At 40.0% G+C, this 18,513-nt stretch overlaps 2 protein-coding genes across 2 annotated transcripts; one reads left to right on the plus strand and one right to left on the minus strand.

Annotated features, from left to right (window-relative positions):
* Positions 1–629: 629 nt before the first annotated feature.
* slc10a1 (solute carrier family 10 member 1) lies at positions 630–9,888 on the plus strand. The gene is made up of 7 exons (XM_038726338.1): positions 630–1,168; positions 1,289–1,375; positions 2,530–2,642; positions 6,912–7,116; positions 7,914–8,092; positions 8,207–8,406; positions 9,416–9,888. Exons 1-7 carry the CDS (start codon positions 950–952, stop codon positions 9,475–9,477), a joined length of 1,065 nt encoding a protein of 354 aa, XP_038582266.1. The 5' UTR covers positions 630–949; the 3' UTR covers positions 9,478–9,888.
* Positions 9,675–17,238, minus strand: srsf5b (serine and arginine rich splicing factor 5b). The gene is made up of 8 exons (XM_038726339.1): positions 17,086–17,238; positions 16,677–16,825; positions 15,692–15,762; positions 15,471–15,593; positions 13,825–13,897; positions 12,399–12,472; positions 12,137–12,244; positions 9,675–11,252 (listed from the first exon to the last, which is right to left on the minus strand). The coding sequence occupies exons 2-8, from the start codon at positions 16,800–16,802 to the stop codon at positions 10,919–10,921; spliced, it is 909 nt and encodes a 302-aa protein (XP_038582267.1). The 5' UTR covers positions 16,803–16,825; positions 17,086–17,238; the 3' UTR covers positions 9,675–10,918.
* Between the last annotated feature and the right edge of the window lie 1,275 nt (positions 17,239–18,513).

An 18,513-nucleotide genomic window follows, 5' to 3' on the forward strand; every position in this document is an offset into this window, starting at 1 on the left:
ATGTTCTTGATATTTAAACAAAAATGTATGTTGAAAATGTCATACAAGTGTAAAATCATGAATATCTAATGAAAGCACACTGTGTTTCAAAACTACATGTCATGTAGCATTAGGTTAAAGGTTCTCAGGACCATATAATGTGTACTATGAACTGAAAGATTATGCTCTTTATGTTCACTGATTGAAATGCTTATCAACATAACAGTGACCTTGCTGCCTGTTCGGAGACAATGGACACTCCAAAGGAAACACTGTAGAAAGCATGGATGAGTTATTTGTTTAAACAATTAAAGGATATACATCTGACTTCAGGATCTCCATATTTCTTTAGAACAGAGGTTTACAAAGTGGGATGCTGGCCTCCTCAGGGGTCTCCAAACTGTTTTAGGGTAGGCTCAGTGAACGGAGGTGAAAAAAATTATATTCATTTTAAAAAGAAGATCACATAGAAAATCCTAAATGTATGTGATTTGGTTAAAGAGAGTTCAGAGATACAGTAGTTTTGGGGGGATTGTACTCTTTTTCCACTTCCCCAGAGTCAGAGGCATTCAGGGATTGAGCTAAACTAAGCAAGTAAACTAGGGTGTGTGTGTGTGTGTGTGTGTGTGTGGGGGGGGGGGCACAGTCTCACACTAAAACCAGTGTTTCTTGCTGTGTTATAAAGGATTTGTTTCTCTTTGTTTTTCTGTCTGTGTCACTCTTGTCATGCTCTGATTCTTTTTTTTCTGATTGTATAATGAGAAAGAGCAGCTGAAGTGTAGGATAATGGGTGACATAATGAGAAAACCGTGAAGCTTGGAGAAGCATTTCATGATCCTGAAACCATTGTGGTTACATTTGTGGACCAATTTCATTTCAACATTCGTTCTGTGATGTCTCTCTCTGTCTTCCATTGTGGTCATGCTTGTGCCTGTGTGTGTCTGAGGATTACAACTCGTGCTGCTCCAACATGGAAGGCACCTTGGACTACGCAGCGGATCTGTTCCCTCATCCAGATTTGTGGCAAAATGACAGCTTCCTGGTCAACATGATGGTTGCTAACACCAGCTCAGTTTACACGGCTATGATGTCGCCTATAATGGACAAAACAATCAACATACTTATGATAATTGTATTATTCATCACCATGGTTTCACTGGGATGCACCATGGAGGTGTCCAAGATCAAGGTGACTTCAGCAGCATGCTGTCTTTTCATATCCACCTGCAAGTAAATGATCTGTGTTTATTAAGGAAATAGAAGGTCTTTACAGTCATGTCAACCATCAACCATTTTTTCTTCTTTCCAGAGTCACATAGTGAAACCTAAGGGTGTGGTGATAGCAGTGCTGGCCCAGTACGGTGTTATGCCTCTGACAGCGTTTTGCTTAGCTAAGGTTGGTATTCTTGCTATGTTCTGGTATTTAAGATTATAATCACATTGCAATTTTGATATACAGGAGGCATGTGAGGCCTCCTGCAGTCTAAAAGAATGTATCTCATTATGCTGGTTAAGTACTGTTTAGTAGAGCTGAAAATGATTAGTCGATCGACAGAAAAGAAATTTCTTTTGTTTGTCACTTTTCAAGGAAAAAGCACAAATATTCCCAGGCCCAGCCTTCAGATTTGACGATTTTTTTGTTTTATGTCAGTGTAAATTGAATATTTTTAGGTTATCGACTGCTTGTTGAAAAAAAAACCCAAGACATTTGAAAATTGCATAATAACAACACAAGACAAAGAGGAAATAGTAACACTAACAGACTGCATGAAAGCCTTTTGTGGATCAAAACAGCTAAGAATCAGGAAAAATTAAGCATTTCCAACAAATTGTTTTTATTATCAGTGTTGGGGAGTAACTAGTTACATGTAATTTAGTTACGGGATGTAATTACAAAATCAATTAATTACACATTTTTTCCAAGTAACTGTACAGTTACTTGGAAAACATGTGTAATTAAATTAAAGTTACTTTTGCAAATGTTCGTGATTACATTGGGGGTTACAGCTGAATATTTTCTGTAAAAAGCTAAGTTATATGGAGAAAATTCATTTTGCTGCCTGCATGTTTTTCATCTGCACAGTGTCTTCATTTGTCATTACAGCCGTTTAGTAAAGTTTGAGGCTGTTCTGATGCTTTTATTGGTTCTTATGTTTGAATTTGCAGCGCCACACGTCTGTTAATAAAATTGCCTCTCAAGCTGTCTTTTGAAAATGGTTAACAGTTCATTTCATTTCAAGTTCAATCATTCATTAGAAAAGTAATCAACAAGTAATTAAAATTACTTTGATAAATTGATTGAAATAGTTACACTACTATTACATTTTAAATAGGGTAACTTGTGATCTGCAACCTCCCCAACACTGTTTATTATTTATATATAATGTTATTAAATAATATTATTAATACATATATAATATTATTTAATTATTTATGCACAATCAAGATTCACAGTGTTCCGTAATCAATCAGATCAGCACTGGTATCACTATTAGACATTATTATCAGTCATACACATGGGCAACAATTTATTATTATTTCATGCTGTAGGCATTCCAGTTGGCTGAAATTACGTCTGTAGTGATTCTGATCTGCGGCTGCTGTCCTGGTGGAAGCCTCTCCAACATCCTGGCCCTTGCTCTGCAGGGAGACATGAACCTCAGGTACACACACAACCTACTGAAACTGTTTTTGTAAACTCTATCGTAAACTCAGGCAATTAAGGTCCAAGTGAACACTTGAACGACAGACGTTAGTGGCTCCTGAACCTTTTGTGAGCTCAGATGTTGATCTGGAAAGGCTAAAATGATAAACTGATAATGAAAATGTGGGAAGAAAAGAGCAACATTTCTCAAATGGGAATCAACCATGACTTGCAGGAGGACCTCATGAAGGCAGTAATAAAACCCCAAATCAGTACAGACTAAACAAGCAAGGACCTCGTGCCTGGAAACCTTGCTGCACTACCTTCTTGACCAAAAAGCACATTAATACTTGAATATGCACGAAAAAATGTGGATAGGTCTGTAGAGTTCGGGGAGTCTGTTTATGGAGTGATGAGGCTAAACTGGAACTGTTTGGACCCATGGCTCAGTGAATGTCTGGCGTAGGAAGGGCAAGGTCTTTGACAAAAAGAAGAACACTGTCCCAAGCATCATCCATGGAGGTGGATCTGTCCTGGGGGTGTTTTGCTGCTTTAAGAACTGCTAAACTTCACCCTGTACCTGGCATGATGGAGTCTTTGAAATATCAGGCCATTTTGAAAAGGAATGTGGCACCAAGTCACCCCCTAGTCTGACATATATCAATTGTAAATCAGTTTGGTTAAAAGCATCAGCTAAATAAATAAATGAGTAAATCTAAATCACAATGATCCCAAGCATACGTCCAAGTTCAGGAATTGTTCCTCGAGTGTCCTCATGTGGCCGCCTCAGTCCCCAGGTTTTTAATCCCATGAAAAATATTTGGTGGGATTTAGAGAAAGCAGTGGCAGCAAGGAAACCTACCAAAGAACATTAGTGAGCTGGAAGCTTTTTAGCACACGAGGAATGGGTTGAAAGTCTAAAAGAAATGTGTCGGAAGGCTGTGAGAAATTCAGTCACAAGAATGTCTTGCAAAGTGATTTTTATTTGAGCAGCATTTATGTTGGGGTGGCTATTAAAATAAGAGAGACCGTACATTGACAGTTCGTGAATACCGGTCATTGGCCTGTTACTAAATAAAGGGGAGGGATTTGGGGCTAGCAGAGCCAGTTAGTCTGTGGATGAAGAGATGAAACTGGTTGTCAGCAGTCACCCATCTTTCCCTTCCTATTGAGACAAGTCTCTCCTGAAGCATTGTCTCCTTTAAATGGCAGATGAGGCATTTTACTACCACTGCCAGACTGCTGCGTGTCTCAGAAACGTATCTCAGTTTGGGGACTGCCCCTGATTGATCACATTGTGTTGTTGATTTCAGAGTCAGATAAATCAAACTTTTTATCTTTGCCTCATCACAATTAATGGTTCTCTCAGCAGCGATAGACATGTATTCTTGCTTAATCTTGCTTGTCAAATAACCCACTGCAAAGAAGGTGAGTGTGCTGCTCATAGCACTGAAACAGTAAGGTATCCTTTCCTACAAAAGGTTTCCAATTGTTGAGTCTTGTGGCTTAGTCCATTGTCCAAAGCAACAATTGTTGCTTATTGTCACTGATCTGAGATTTATATGTAATGTGGTGCCTGTGGGAATGATAATGCTTGTGTGTACTTATCTTCTTCAATTACTCGAGACATATTATATGAAAAACATAAAACTTTATCTGGTGAACTGACCTTTAAGGCAATTCAGTGACCTCGGTCAATGTGCTATCTTTTGTTTTCATGTATCTACAATCGAGGATGCTGTGCTAATCAGAGTATGGCCTGTGATTTAATATACCAGCCACACCCGCCCTGTCATTATTAGAGTTGAATAACCTGCAGGACATCACCAGTCTGATCATAAATCTATATTAGCTATTATCATAATATGCAAGCCCCTTTCAACTTTCATCCTCTAGGCCATTCACCCCATTAGTCACCTTATTCAGCAAGGACCCGGTGTGTAGATTGTGTGTTCAGGACATTCCTCCTCTATCTGATGTCTAAGGATCTTATCTGGCTTGCAGCTGTTGAGCATAGTGTTGCAGGACGGAACTAAAACAGCACTGATGAAACAGAGTCCTTCAGAGAATAAATTTTTAGTTAGGCATCGTGGTTCCCAGGCCCAGTAGGGCTGGGAACCCCATTGTAATCGTCAGGATTTTTATTATTATTCTTCTGGCGCTAAAAGTGATACTGGCCTAGACAGTAAGTGCTACAGACGCAAAACTCCGCACACTTCTACCTCTAGGGGGCGCTATAAGCAAGATAATTGTGTTTGGGCCTGGAACTCCCACATACAAAGGCGCATATCAAAAACCTCATAGCCACTCATTTGGGGAATCGAGTTGAATCTCCTGGTACAGGCCACAGCCATTTTCGCCAAGACTTTTTTTTCCTGAAAAAACTGAAATACCTATTTTAAATAACTTCTCCGAAGCGGGAAGTCCGATCGACACTAAACTTGGCACGGACAATCATTGGACCAAGCTGATAAAAGTTTGTAGAGAAAATTTTGATCTGCCACAAAATGTCCCAATTATAAGCTAACAAATGTTTGTGAAAACGCACCAACACCAAATTTGGTGACCTTATGTGGCATGGGTTGCTGTGTGGCTGTGCAAAACTTAGCCCCTAGGTGGTGCTGTGTAACAGCAATTATCTGTTCCTCTATAATCACAACTTGCATTGACATGAAACTTGAGCCAAATTGTTCAGGATAGTCTCCAGGCACCAAAGTTGACCCTAGGTGGCGCTGTTATTGCAGATTAAAGACATTTAAAAAATCTCATTGATTTACAAGCATTTATATCTCCATAACCACAAGTCCGATTGATACGAAATTATGAACAATTGTTCCCCATAGGCCCCTGATGACACCCGAAAAGTTTGGTGTAATTCGGCCTAAAGGTGGCGCTATAATTGAAGCTGAAATACCATGGGATAATCCTATTAATTTGAATGGGATTTTGAACTAAGGGACATTTTGCCTCATAACTAGGCGTTCCCAAGGGGCTGTATGAAATTTGGTGTCAATCGGCCTCTAGGTGGCACTATTAATCGAATATCAAATGACACTCCCTTAGACATACATTAATTTTATATCCCCATAACCGCAAGTCCCTTTAATTTCAAACTCTGTTCATTTATTCAACGCGGGTTAACTCGCGCGGCCTGCGCAGGGCAAGGGGCGCGGACCCCGCTTACAACTAATAATAAGGATTATTAAGGATCTCATGCAGGCAGCAAACGAGGCCTTTTAAAAATATTATTACACAGTATTTCTCAGCAAATTTACAGGCAAGTTCAAAGTGACTTGTCACTTTTTTACTCATTATTAGAGAGTAAAGGTGACACAAGCATATTGTTAATCAGCCTCTGTTATAAAAAGGGTGATATGAGAGCAATAAATCTTGAAACAATTGGCTGGCAGATAGTTTACTCAGCTCAGAAAACGTTCAACCTGCAATTAACAAGTCTGCTGCCCCACCAGCAGCCCCCGGAAGCTACACTGTTCATTGCACCTCACACTTTGTAGACTTTAAACATAATGCTGTCAAGTTTGCTACAAAATGATGACAAAAAGTAAATTCTCTAAATGTGTATGGACCATTTACAGTGACACTGATTCTTAAATGTGCTGAATAAATGTATGCTTGTCTGATTTTCACATTTCAGTGTGAACAAGGAAACATATGGGCAAATCTGTTCAGTGGTTCAAGTTAAAACTTCATTCTTGACATTAGAACAGCAGTAGAGAATATAATTTTTCTATTTCTATAGAGCTGTTTTGGTTGATATCACATGATCTTGAGTTTGTATGGAATTGTAGATGTTAAAATCTGAACACTTTTCTCTGGTAAGTACAGAGAGAGAAGTTGGAATTGAGGGAAAAACATGCTGCAAAGGGCCCACAGATGGAATTGAAACTGAGGCCGCAGCTATAAGGACGAAGTTTTGCACATGGGGAGAGCACTCCACCAACTGAGCCACCTGCACTCCCAAAAGCTGAACTCTTTAAGGAGTTCTCCTCCACATTGGCTTCAGATTTGAGGTTCAAAGTTAATTCTTGACCTTTGAAATAGCTATTGAGAAAAAAATCTGACCATTTAGTGACTGTTTTTCTTTACTAAATGGATCTTGTGGAGGGGTTGTTTTCTAATCTACTCTTCCAGATTCCTCATTTACAACCAAGTGTTGACCCAATGGTGGGCCTAAACTTTAAGGTCATGTGTCACCAATATAATAAGGAAGCAGTTGTTTCAGTTTAAGACTGGACTAAGACATTATCACCCCTGTGTTTCCCCTCAGCATTGTGATGACTTCCTGCTCCACGTTGCTGGCTCTGGGCATGATGCCTCTGCTGCTGTACCTCTACTGTCAGGGCTTCACTAACCTGCAGGACTTCGTGCCCTACGTCGACATCACTATTTCGCTGTTCATGATTCTCATTCCCTGCAGTGCCGGCATCCTCATTAATTATTACAGGCCGCAGTATGCAAAGTTCATCACAAAGGTTTGCACGCACACACACACACACACACACACACACACACAAGGGTCAGAAGGTTAAAGGGCAGAAACAATGTTGATTAATGGTTTGTGAAAGAAATGAACAGGCTTGATTTATTGTTTATCCCTTACAGACAAACCAAATGAATATCCCATGTTTTCCACATGTGATGATATGTAGGAAACATGGAAATACCTGTAATCCCATAGGTTTCACATAGGTTTTACACTTTACACCATGAAAATGTTCCAAAACCACATTTCCCATGTGTAAAATACATGTTTAACATATTTCACCTGCGATTTTAACATGACTTTTCCTACGTTAAATTTCACAGGGTGCCTAATGTGGTCATTCTGTCATTTATCAAGCAATAATGGCAAAAACGTGTGGTAATACATCACTGTAAATTGAATATATTTGGGTTCTGGGTAGTTGGTCAGCCAAAACAAGCAATTTCAAGACACTGACTTGGACGTGTAATATTAACGGGCATTGTTTTGACATTATATGGGGCAAACTAGTAATCAAATATTGGCTCCCATTGGCTCCCACTGGAGACATAAATGTTTTTAAAAAACAGGTCACAAATGATGATCATTTCCTGGTGCATTCTTGGGTTATTTTGTTTGGCACATTAATTCACATTTGATGCTCTTGTCACAGATGAATAAGGCGAGGCTGTGTCTACACAGACAATACTTTAAAGAAAACATAGACCACTAGACTTATTCTTTAATAATAATTAAGAAACCAAAGGAATCTACAGTTTAATGAGTTTCCTGTCTTGCTGTTCCCAGGTAGGCCTCACTATCATGATGATTTCTGTAGTTGGGATTGGCATCATTTCCAGCATTGCCATCAGAGGCTCCATCCTGACAGTGCTGTCTCCTCCACTCATGGCCATCGGCTCTCTCATGCCTTTTATAGGCTACTCCTTCGGATACATCATCTCCTCGCTGTTTAAGCTCAACCAAGCGTAAGTCAGGCGGAGCGTTATCTGCTTAAATTCAAGCGCTTATGTTAGTCATGTCAGAGCCACGAGCCTGCCTTTATGTACCCGTGACTTATGAATGAATCGGTCTGCCCTCAGGGAACGGAGGACGGTCGCTATGGAAACAGGCTGTCAGAACATCCAGCTCTGCAGCACTATTCTGAAGATGGCCTTTCCCCCGGAAATGATCGGCCCTCTGTTTCTGTTCCCCTTGGTCTACGTGTCCTTCCAGATGATGGAGGCAGGTGTGCTCATCGTGCTGTTCTGGTGTTACCAAAGGTTCACATTCACAGAGAAAGGTAAACAGGCTTTTAAAGGGTTAATATGTTCATTCTTAAGCCAGAGGATAAAAGCTAACATGAAATTATAAAGGGGTGTACTGTACTGGACTGAAAAAACACAACAGAAAAAAATGTCGTGTTAGCAATATATTAGCTAACAAGCAATTTCCAAAGCAATACAGGGGAAAACAATTCTCATCTAACAGGAAAAGGAGTCTACAGCCATGCTGAATTAGTACTAACCAGAAAATACAGGAGGCTGACTGGAATCTCATTAGTTTTGATGGTATTTTGTCATAAACAGACATTTTGACCTGTCGATGGTGTTCAGATGAAAGTTTTTTACAATTCATCTTTGAGATATTTCAATAATAAACTAAAATATAAGTGGCACTAGAGGAAAAGTCACCCGTCCAAAATGTGGTGCCAATCCATCAAGTGGATACTTAGACACAGTAAATGAACATTTTTACCAAATGTTGCTAGAGGAAGTGAGGGAGGGAACCAACGTCGTCATTAGGATTCCTCCTCTGACATTACAATAGCAATTACAATTGCTATTCATGTCAGAGGTTGCATGCCTCTGGAGCAACTAGGGGTTAAGTCTTGCTCATGGACACATTTGTGGATGTATCACAGTGGGGAATTGAACCCAGGTCTCTCACACCAACAGCATGCTTCTTATCCACTGCATCACCACCACCATCTAAAAGCACCCGTCAGAAATGATGGTCCAAACCTGAAAGATCACAGGGGCATCCTGGTTGCCTTGTGATTAAAATTGTATACTGTGTAAGCTCTGCTGGATTTTGGCTTGTGACCTCGGTTGCACCTCATAGTCCTCTGTCCGTTTCTACACTGTCAACTAAAAAAAATAATAATAATCTTACCAGTTTCTCAAATGTGTGTTTTCATTTTAAATGTGAAATTTAATGAGCCTGACTGTTCGATTAACTTAAAATTTCATTTTATAAAACTACTTGCATGCGCTTGCTCTGCCAAACCACTTTGTCTGCCTGATCTACAGAGACGTACCAGCCAGCTAACGCTGAAGACAAGTTGAAAGTGTCCTCTGAGGGGACTGTATGATGGAGGACCAAAGACTCTCCAGCCTGATGGGGACTAGACAACGCCCTGCAGCTCGCTGAAAGGGCTCCTGCACTACTTGAAACAAATAAGATGTATAACTGTCAGAAAGCAAAGTGATTTGAGACTGGGAGAATTCAGAGTATTTACTTCTGAATTGTCAGTTGACAACTTGTAATTGACAAACACAAAACTCATGATTTAATTAAAACGGTTTTATTGTTTTAGTCAATTGTCTTCCTAAACCATACAAACGCCCATCATATTTTTTTTCCCCCCACTGAAAATAAAATCCTTATTTACAAAAATGTTGCATTTTCCAAACTCTTGTCTACACGTTCAGTCACCACAGTAACATCAGTCACAGTACCAACAAGTATAATACACACGTATGTAAAATCAAAGTCTGCAATGCTGTACACAAAACCCCTATATCAAAACAAAAACAAGTAAATTACAACGCTAGAATAAACATTCTGTATGCAACACCATTTTAAAGTGTTGAAATTAAAGTGTTGACCTTATCCTCAAGAGTATTACATCTCCCAACAAGACAGTTCAACAGTCAACTGCACGATCCATGAAATCAACCGTTATTTTACTGTGCAGCTGTTCAACTGCTGGAACAATGTCATTGTACAGTGCTCTTGGTACTGAAGCTGCCAATGCCAGTTGCAATGGTTTGTTTTTGAGCTTTAAGTACAAATAAAATATTTTCAATACTAATAAGTCTAAATTTCGATCAAACAAAAGCACATGCAAGCATTTTAAGTTATAGATATCGCATACACCATCTGTGGTAGATACAGCAGGTCAGAAAATATGGGGAAAGAGGTGAAAGGACTTGGAAAACGCAAATGATAAGGACAAAAATGTAAAAAAAAACAACAAAAAGGATCAATCTTCCTACTGACAAGCAACAACAAAAGTATCGCAAAACAGTAAAGAAAGTGGTCACATGACTTATCAAAAGTATTCTATTACTGCTGAAAAACACAGGTTCCCTCTTCAAAGTTTTTCAAAGTGTAAAGATGACCAACGTTAGAGGCCCAATAATGGCAGTGCTGGTTCGATTTGGTGTTTCTGTGACAAGAAATAATGGTGCTGGATCAGAACTGGACCTGCAGCTAAGCTAGATGAGTAAATTTGGAGGTGAGGAGTCACTCAACGGTACAATTATTTAACTTTAAAATGACAATAAAATATCTGACTTAATATCATTGTTTCTGTACGACATGTGTTTTAAATGTGAAAACCTTGAGGACTGTTGAGGATGACAATCCAGACAAGAAAAACAAAAAAAAAAACTTTACTTGAGGGAAACACTTGTCTCAGCTTTCAGAAGGGGTCATGGGAGCTCCAGTGTGCAAACACCTCCAAGCTGATTATACTGCTGAAACAAGTTGTTCCAACTGGTGATTCCTGTTAAACTTAAACACAACCTTTAGCGCTGGCTGTCAGTAGAGCGAGAACGAGAGCGAGATCTGGAACGGGAGCGAGAGCGGGAGCGGGAACGGGAGCGAGAGCGGGAGGCCCTCTGGGCAGGCAGAGGGGAGTGCGGGCTGGCAGACTTGCTCGTTTTTGAGGAACGTTTAGTGGCATCCTTGGATTTCGCTGATGGGGAGGCGGCACCGCCGGAGGGTGAGCCACTGGGGGAACGGGAACGGTTGTGGGCCTTGGCGGGGCTGCGAGAGCGTCTAGGTGAGCGAGATGGAGAGCGACCACGAGAACGGGACCGTGAGCGGGAGGAGCTCTCTGACCGGGAACGACTTCTCGACCTGGGTGAGAGGAAGAGTAAAGAAAGATCATTAGGATATTGCCAAAATACATAGTATACACATTCAGGCTCTCAGAAATACACTACTGGGTTTCTTTCACACAAGTATTAAGTAAACACATTCATAAATGAATAAGCAAGCAAGCCAGGCAGTGTGAAGACTGCTTTCACTGAGCCTGCACATTATATACTGTCTGGCTTATGAACAAGTTATTCCTTATTACTTTCTTTAAATTAATTTAACCATTGACAAGGTTTTCCAGTTAAAGAGCATGTATGTGCAGTCAACTTACCACCATGTATGAATAAAAGCTAAATAAATTGAATAATCACTGTCAATCCTGACAGACTCTAAAGATCTGATCGCAACAATAAGATGAGGGCTTCTTGTGTCTGTGCCGACTTTCCCCTTTTAAAAAGGTGATTAAAAGATAAGTGCTCTTCTGAAAAGTGTGTTAGTGGCACAGTAATCAATACAGATTTATACATTTACACACACTATGCTTCCCAACAGCAGTGTGACTAATGCGCAACCTCAGCAACAGTTCAGCCCATCTTCTACTAAATCCATATATAGTGATAAACCAAGTTATACTTTTGCCTGGAACCATTTCTTTATCCACCTTTACTATAGGCTCTAAAATAAGCATGACTCTGTTCTTTGAATGCAGGTGGAGCACTGATCTCTCAGCATTCAATGAAGTTATCTCAGATAATAGCATGCTCTTATTGTGATAATAAATGAAACATGAGGGGAAAGCGGAAGCCGCCATCTGCGTGCCGCCAATCATGGGTGAATAGGAGCGCATCAGCCACAATCAAATGACTTCTCTAATATGTATTGATCGCTTTTTGTGTGTTTGGAGGTTCGGGCAGACAACTCACCTCTTCTTGGCTGCCTCAATGAGCTTGATTTTCCTGCCATTGATTTCTTTTCCAGACAGTTTTTCAAGGGCGTTTTTCAGATCGCTGTATGAGGCAAACTCAACCACTCTGTAAAAACAGCATGAAACTATTTTATTAACAATCTTAGATATGCTTTTTGTCATAAATTGGATTGTAATTTTCCTCAAATTTCAAATGTAATTTTGATATGGTAAACATATGACTCACATGGTGATGTTCATAATTGAGTTAATGGTCTTACCCTTCGTTGAGCTTGGGGCGATGTGCATCTGCAAATGTCACCTCTCCAGCTTGTCTCATGAAATCTTTCAGGTCCTACACATGTAAACATCAGTCAACTTACGGAGAGACTCAGGACACAAGTACAGCCTGAGACATAAAACAGGACTGATTTACCCAAAAAGAGAGATGGTTAGATTCTCTGAGAGGACTACACAGGCTACAGCAGATAAGGATGAGTCCAAGAACCTCAGAGACCGTTTAATCAAGCCTGTCCTTCAAAAAAGTGTGTTTTTAAAACATTTAAAAAAAATTTTAAATCCCCACAAAACTAGAAAAATGTAGTGTACGCCAATGTATAGAACATATTTTTACAAGTACTTTTACTGGACACAGTGAGTATTAACAACAGTTTTGAGATTCTTGGACCCACTGCTCATTATAACTACAGAGACATGAACACCATCTGCATGAACTGAACTGCAGTGGCGCCACTGGGCAGCGTTTGGCACTAAGAGCCCCATTTTCCCTGGCAAAGAGGGCACAGGGCTCCTCGCCGGGACCGCCCGTCTCGGCACCCCGCCTCAGTAAAGAGAGTGAACAGGGTGGAAGAGAGGAAACTACTACCTGAGAGCGAAACCCTTTGGGGTGGGCCGCAGGCTCTCCGAGCCCACCATAACAGCAGATTATATCCATGGGCACCTGGAAGGAACTCACACTCTCTCGCGATGTGCGGGAACACCAGAGGGGGGGAGGGAAGGGGGATATCGATCGATCGAAGCCCCTCAAATTAACGAACCATCGATCAATACGCCACCACCATCACCATCGACTCTCGCTCTTTCCTCTCCTTTCTCTCTGCCAACTCTCTGTTTCCTCTCTCTCGCTCTCAGTCACACACCAGGCACCCCCCTGCCTTCGACAGGGGGCGTTGCGAGCGAGCGTAGGGGCCGCCAGCGCCTCTAGTGTGGAGCGAGCGCTCACAAGACCAGCAGGCGTCAACTAGGAGTAGGACAGACTGGCTGACACCACAGGCTCAACCCAGACAGAAGGACCCAGAAGGGGTTAACTCCACCATAAGCGAGCTCTTCCATATGACACAACAGTCAGGCTGGCAAATAAAGGGGTGAAGAATTGGTTAAAATTTGAAAAAAGGAACAAATTAACTGTTTTGTTGTAGTTGCTGCTCTTTGACTGATTACTTAACTGCATCAGATGCAGATTCATATGAGCAGTGTTTTTTAAAATAACAATCTGGGCCTTATCACAATAAAAGTTTGTTTATACACATTAGCAATTGATCTGATTGTTTCTATGTTTTTAGCAGTATGGATATTCTACATTTGTATGTGTATATTGTTGGAGGCAGACTGTTTGAGGTGATAACATCTGTGGTGTTGCAGCGTTTAGAGGCTTGCTGTGTATGAAAAACATGTGGCAATACTAACCTGCCAGCTGACACGAGATGACAAGTTTTCCACAATCAGGCGGTTCTCAGTGCGCATCGGAGGAGGATTTCGACTGGAACAAAAGAATGTAAAAAGACTCATTCAACTGAACGACATTGTGAGGCTGAGATACAGACTTTAGCACACAGACTAAAGCTTGAGGCCATACTGCCTACTAGGGATGAAACGGTATGAAAATTTCATATCACGATTATAGTGACCAAAATTATCATGGTATTATCACGGTATTGTAAAAATGTGCCAAAAAAATATTAAAATGTACTGATACACAAACCATTTCAACAAGTTTTATATTGAAAACTACAAATTTCCATTTTGTTTCCATAAAAAATAAAACCGCAGATACCTTTTGTAAACATTAAAATCATCTAGGTGTGCATTATCAAGATTTTATATTATAGGCCTATAGGTAATACAATGATCCCGTGGACAATTACATGAAAACAAAGTCTTTAGAAGACAGTGAAAGTAACTGCAATGAGCCCAAAAACTGACATAAATACAGTATGTAGTGTTTCTAGGTATGCTGCTTGGTTGACTAAACTGCATAACGTGTTATCATGTGCAGTGGACGAATAAACTCTGCCGTCACGACACACACAGCAACAGAACAACGTGTAGCGTTTTTACAAGAGCAGCTAACGCAGAGAGCTTCAGTTTATACGCTGTTAGCAAGTCAGACAGACAAACCAAAGCTAGAAATTAACACCCTGCGTTCACTATAAAGTTATTTTCTTCAATCAAGGTTTCCCCTCAGCGCGACCGGACTTCAGAGTGACTGAAAAAGTGCCTTGAGATTATAATAGCGCGGTTAACCGTACCCGGTTATCATGGTAATTAAAATGTGTAAAGGTAATAACCGGGAATTTTACCATGGTTTACTGTTAAACCGGTAATTGTTTCATCCCTACTGCCTACCTCTAACCTGTGTGTGACGGCTACCTTGCTTAACTACTATCTTTCTACATCATGTTTGCTTTTAATAAATCCTCTAAAATAAAAGCCTAGTAAACAAATGAAGGGATTATGTTCAGAGAAACACTAGAGGGCTATTAATCTGAAAAGTATCCAGAAGGTGTTGGGTTAAAATGGTTTTATTTTTTTCTTCATGTCTTGTGACATATTCTACAGATAGACATTTGTCACTGTCAAAAACTAGTGAAGACTGACTTTTTTTTTTCTTTTTTTTGTAAGTGAAGCATTGCTGCTGCATGTAGCTCGCACAGACTGTGTGGCAGCTCTAACCTACTGACATGGCCGCCAAAATAAAAAGTAAGAGGTTCCACGATGCACATGCGCTTATCACATAAGCAGTGTGGCCTGGCCATTAAGAGCTCTCAAGGGTATTTAAAATTCAGTGAGCACAGGCCAGGTGTTGCATGCATTTAAAATTCCAAGTCTGTAATTAAACTGGATCACCGCAAAATATACAAGTAACTTGAACACCCACAGTAGCCATTTCAAAACATGGACTCTGATAATTGACCTTTTACCAAATAATTGTTTAAACAACATACTTACAGAACCGTTCATTTACGTGTTCCTTACATATTAAACGGCAAATACATATTTACGTATCAAAGCAGTTGATGTTACCAAAACTGGTTGAGGTGTGAAAACCTTACCTCCGACTGTTCTGGGATCCTCTGCCATAGCGATCAGAGAAACGTCCTCCTCCTCCTCCTCCAGTGCTGCCTCCTCTGCCACGGCCACCTCGCAGACGTACACGGGCGTGCTCGATGGTTACCCTGAAATTACAGAAAAGCTTCTGTATTACCATGGAAACCGATGGAGCAAACGGTGAAGGAAAACTCGTACAAACATTTACCACAAGAGAAATTCCTACCTTTCATTGCACAACTCTTTGCCATCAAGCTCATAAACAGCATCTTCAGCATCCCTGGGGTCATCAAACTCCTACAACAAACAGAACGCACATTAATAACACTTAAAAGTTTGTGTCTCTTTATCCCCTTTTCTGTGTCATTCTTAAATGTGTGAGGTACAGCATTAGACTATTTTAAATATGGCAGTACTGCCTTTCTTCCTTTCCCTTAAAAATACCAGCATATACCAAGCAGATAATTGCTGTGACCCAGTTTCATACCGATCCTGGACTCGTTTACCCACCAACCATGCATGTTAATATTAATGGATTTCATTTGTTGATTTTAATCAAATGTGTTAAAATCCTTTGTCATCATGGGTTAGGGGATATTAAGATATTGAAAGCCCGAAGTTAATTTAATCTATTGTACAATGGAGTAGGGCTGGGTGGCATGGCCAAAAATGTTTTCACAATTTAAAAAAAATAAAATAAATTACTAACATTTTTGGCCACATCACCCAGCACCAGTGGTAATTCATTCTTGATTCTAATAAATTAAATAAAACATTTAATAAAAATGTGTTGTATTGTTATAGAGGAAAAATACATAGCGATAATTATCATTGTTTCACTGCCCAGCCCTCCAATCTAGTGTGAGAAAAGGAAAAAGGTGTGAATACTGTGAAAAACCCTTTGGCAGTAACTTATTTAATGTAGGGGTGCATTGGGCAGAAAACCCTAAAATCAGCACTTCATTTAAACACTTCTAGATTTCGAAATGGTTGACACTGCAAGGACACAACACTGGATACGGAACAAAATGAAGGCCGTAAATTTAAAGAACTTGGTATCTACTCTGCATGTACGCTGAGGCGGAGAAGAACCCGACTGCGCTGAATGAAACATTACATTACTGTACAGCGAAGTATAAAGTGGCCTTTATTCAAATTCTATCAATATTTAAGAAAACTGCCCTGATCCATTCCCATTGTGTGTGACTCACCACAAACCCAAAGCCTCGCTTGAGGTCAATATCTCGGATGCGGCCGTATCCTTTGAAGAACCTCTCCACATCCTTCTCTCTGGCAGACGGGCTCAGACGGCCGATGAAAATACGACATCCACTCATGTTGGTGTTGTTGGTAAAGTTTTCTGCAAGCGTAAGAACAATAACGTTATTAGTGTATATAAATAATTATATTTAGCGGCCCCAACAACGTCGAATTATAAACGCCCTATTTTTGTAGCAAGCTAACGTTAGCCGGTCAACTGTGGGGCCTAGCTACCAGATTTTTACCAGGCCACGTAGCGAGCAAATTTAAGATAACGACTCCTATACACGACAGATAACGTTAACTTTTCTTTTAACACAACAGTACATGCACGGTGAGTTTTAATCGTTCAACACATACCCTTAGGTGGTCCTAGCAGTATTTCCTTGCTGACTGTCGACTGAGAGCGCAAACACAAAATGGAGCCTCTGCTGTTAAGTGAGAGGGAACCAAACGACCCACGTGACGCGTATAACGGCGGACTCTTCTTCTTTTTCTTCTTTTTCTTCTTCCTCTTTGAGGTTTATCGGCAACTGGCCTCCCTAGCGGCCAACTTCAGGTGCTAGCTAACTGCAACTGCACCTCAAAGTTGCACACTCAAATTACTCGTTTGTTTATTCTTGTTTTTTATGTATTTTAATTAAACCCTTTCATGCATGACTTATTAAATTAATAAGTAATATTGTTTGTTTTTACTGTTAAACAACTGAAAGAATATGCCTATTAACCCCCCCCCACACTATACTATATAGTGTAGTTGTGTAAATATAGTGTGTGTGTACACACACACACTATATTTCATTTTGAAATGTGTCCACCTCAAAAAAAGTGGTCCAAAAACGATATGTTTATAAAACATTTACAAAGAGCAAGTGGTATAAATACTCATAACGTTATTCACGTGCAAATGATATCATCATTTTAAATAAAACATACAAAATATTGCATAATATACATTGGCAGAATTTGGCCAAACCGTCCACTGGAGTAGACAGATGTATTTTCAGTCCCAGAATAAAATGTACAAGAAATATATAATTAAAATCTGTAATTAAAAAATATTTTTTTTTACTAGTCTTATTTCCTGAGGATAAAAGGATTTAGAGTTATTGCTGAGCTTGGTGCATCTCTACTTCCCTCCTTATGATGCACTATATCAAAATAACAGAGATGTAAAACATAAAAATCAAATGGTACAACCAAACGCTTTGGGGTTCTGCCACTTGGTGGTTGCATAGGTAGTAGGTAGGACATGGTACTATAAAATGGCTCAAAATGGCTTCCAAATATCAGTCCATTGTAGTGGACGTCATGCATGAAAGCGTTAATTTTTGTCTATTGTGTGCTCAGTATTTCAAGCCACGATTTCAAGACATTTTTGCCTTATCTTTTGTACACAAAGTAGTAGTAAAGTTTGTCAGATGTTCCATTTTCCCATCAGTCACGACCTTATGAAACTGACCAAACATCATCTGCCTTGTCCACTTCCACCATAACGTTATTCCAGTGTGCTCTTTAATCCTGCTCCCGATGGCCCTTATGTTTTAATTCTTTACATCATGTCTTTTGTCTCTAATATCTATTTCCCGCAACTAACAAGCAAGCACACTTTCAACAATATCTGGTACTGACAATGTTCACAAAGACCTGCAGAATACGAAAAAAGCGGAAGTGCGGTGTGTAGGTTTCCCGAAAATGACGTCACTCATCCGCCGAATCAAAATGTCTTGTATGTCTGGCCGAATATTACGAGTTTCTATTAGTGCAGTTTCTAATTGTTACCACAAA

This window comes from Micropterus salmoides, unplaced genomic scaffold (genome assembly GCF_014851395.1).
Source record: "Micropterus salmoides isolate LMB-PRFRI ecotype aquatic unplaced genomic scaffold, ASM1485139v1 Ms_hic_scaffold_18, whole genome shotgun sequence".
Classification (NCBI taxonomy): Eukaryota; Metazoa; Chordata; class Actinopteri; order Centrarchiformes; family Centrarchidae; genus Micropterus; species Micropterus salmoides.

Excerpts from the sequence above, each read along its gene's own strand:
- srsf5b (XM_038726339.1), bottom strand. The coding sequence starts at position 16,802 with ATGAGTGGATGTCGTATTTTCATCGGCCGTCTGAGCCCGTCTGCCAGA. Across the intron at positions 15,763-16,676 it reads AGCGAGGCTTTGGGTTTGTG|GAGTTTGATGACCCCAGGGA; the intron begins GTGAGTCACACA and ends TGTTTGTTGTAG. Across the intron at positions 12,245-12,398 it reads CGCCCCAAGCTCAACGAAGG|AGTGGTTGAGTTTGCCTCAT; the intron begins GTAAGACCATTA and ends CTGTTTTTACAG.
- slc10a1 (XM_038726338.1), top strand. The coding sequence starts at position 950 with ATGGAAGGCACCTTGGACTACGCAGCGGATCTGTTCCCTCATCCAGAT. Across the intron at positions 7,117-7,913 it reads ATGCAAAGTTCATCACAAAG|GTAGGCCTCACTATCATGAT; the intron begins GTTTGCACGCAC and ends TGCTGTTCCCAG. Across the intron at positions 8,093-8,206 it reads CTGTTTAAGCTCAACCAAGC|GGAACGGAGGACGGTCGCTA; the intron begins GTAAGTCAGGCG and ends GTCTGCCCTCAG.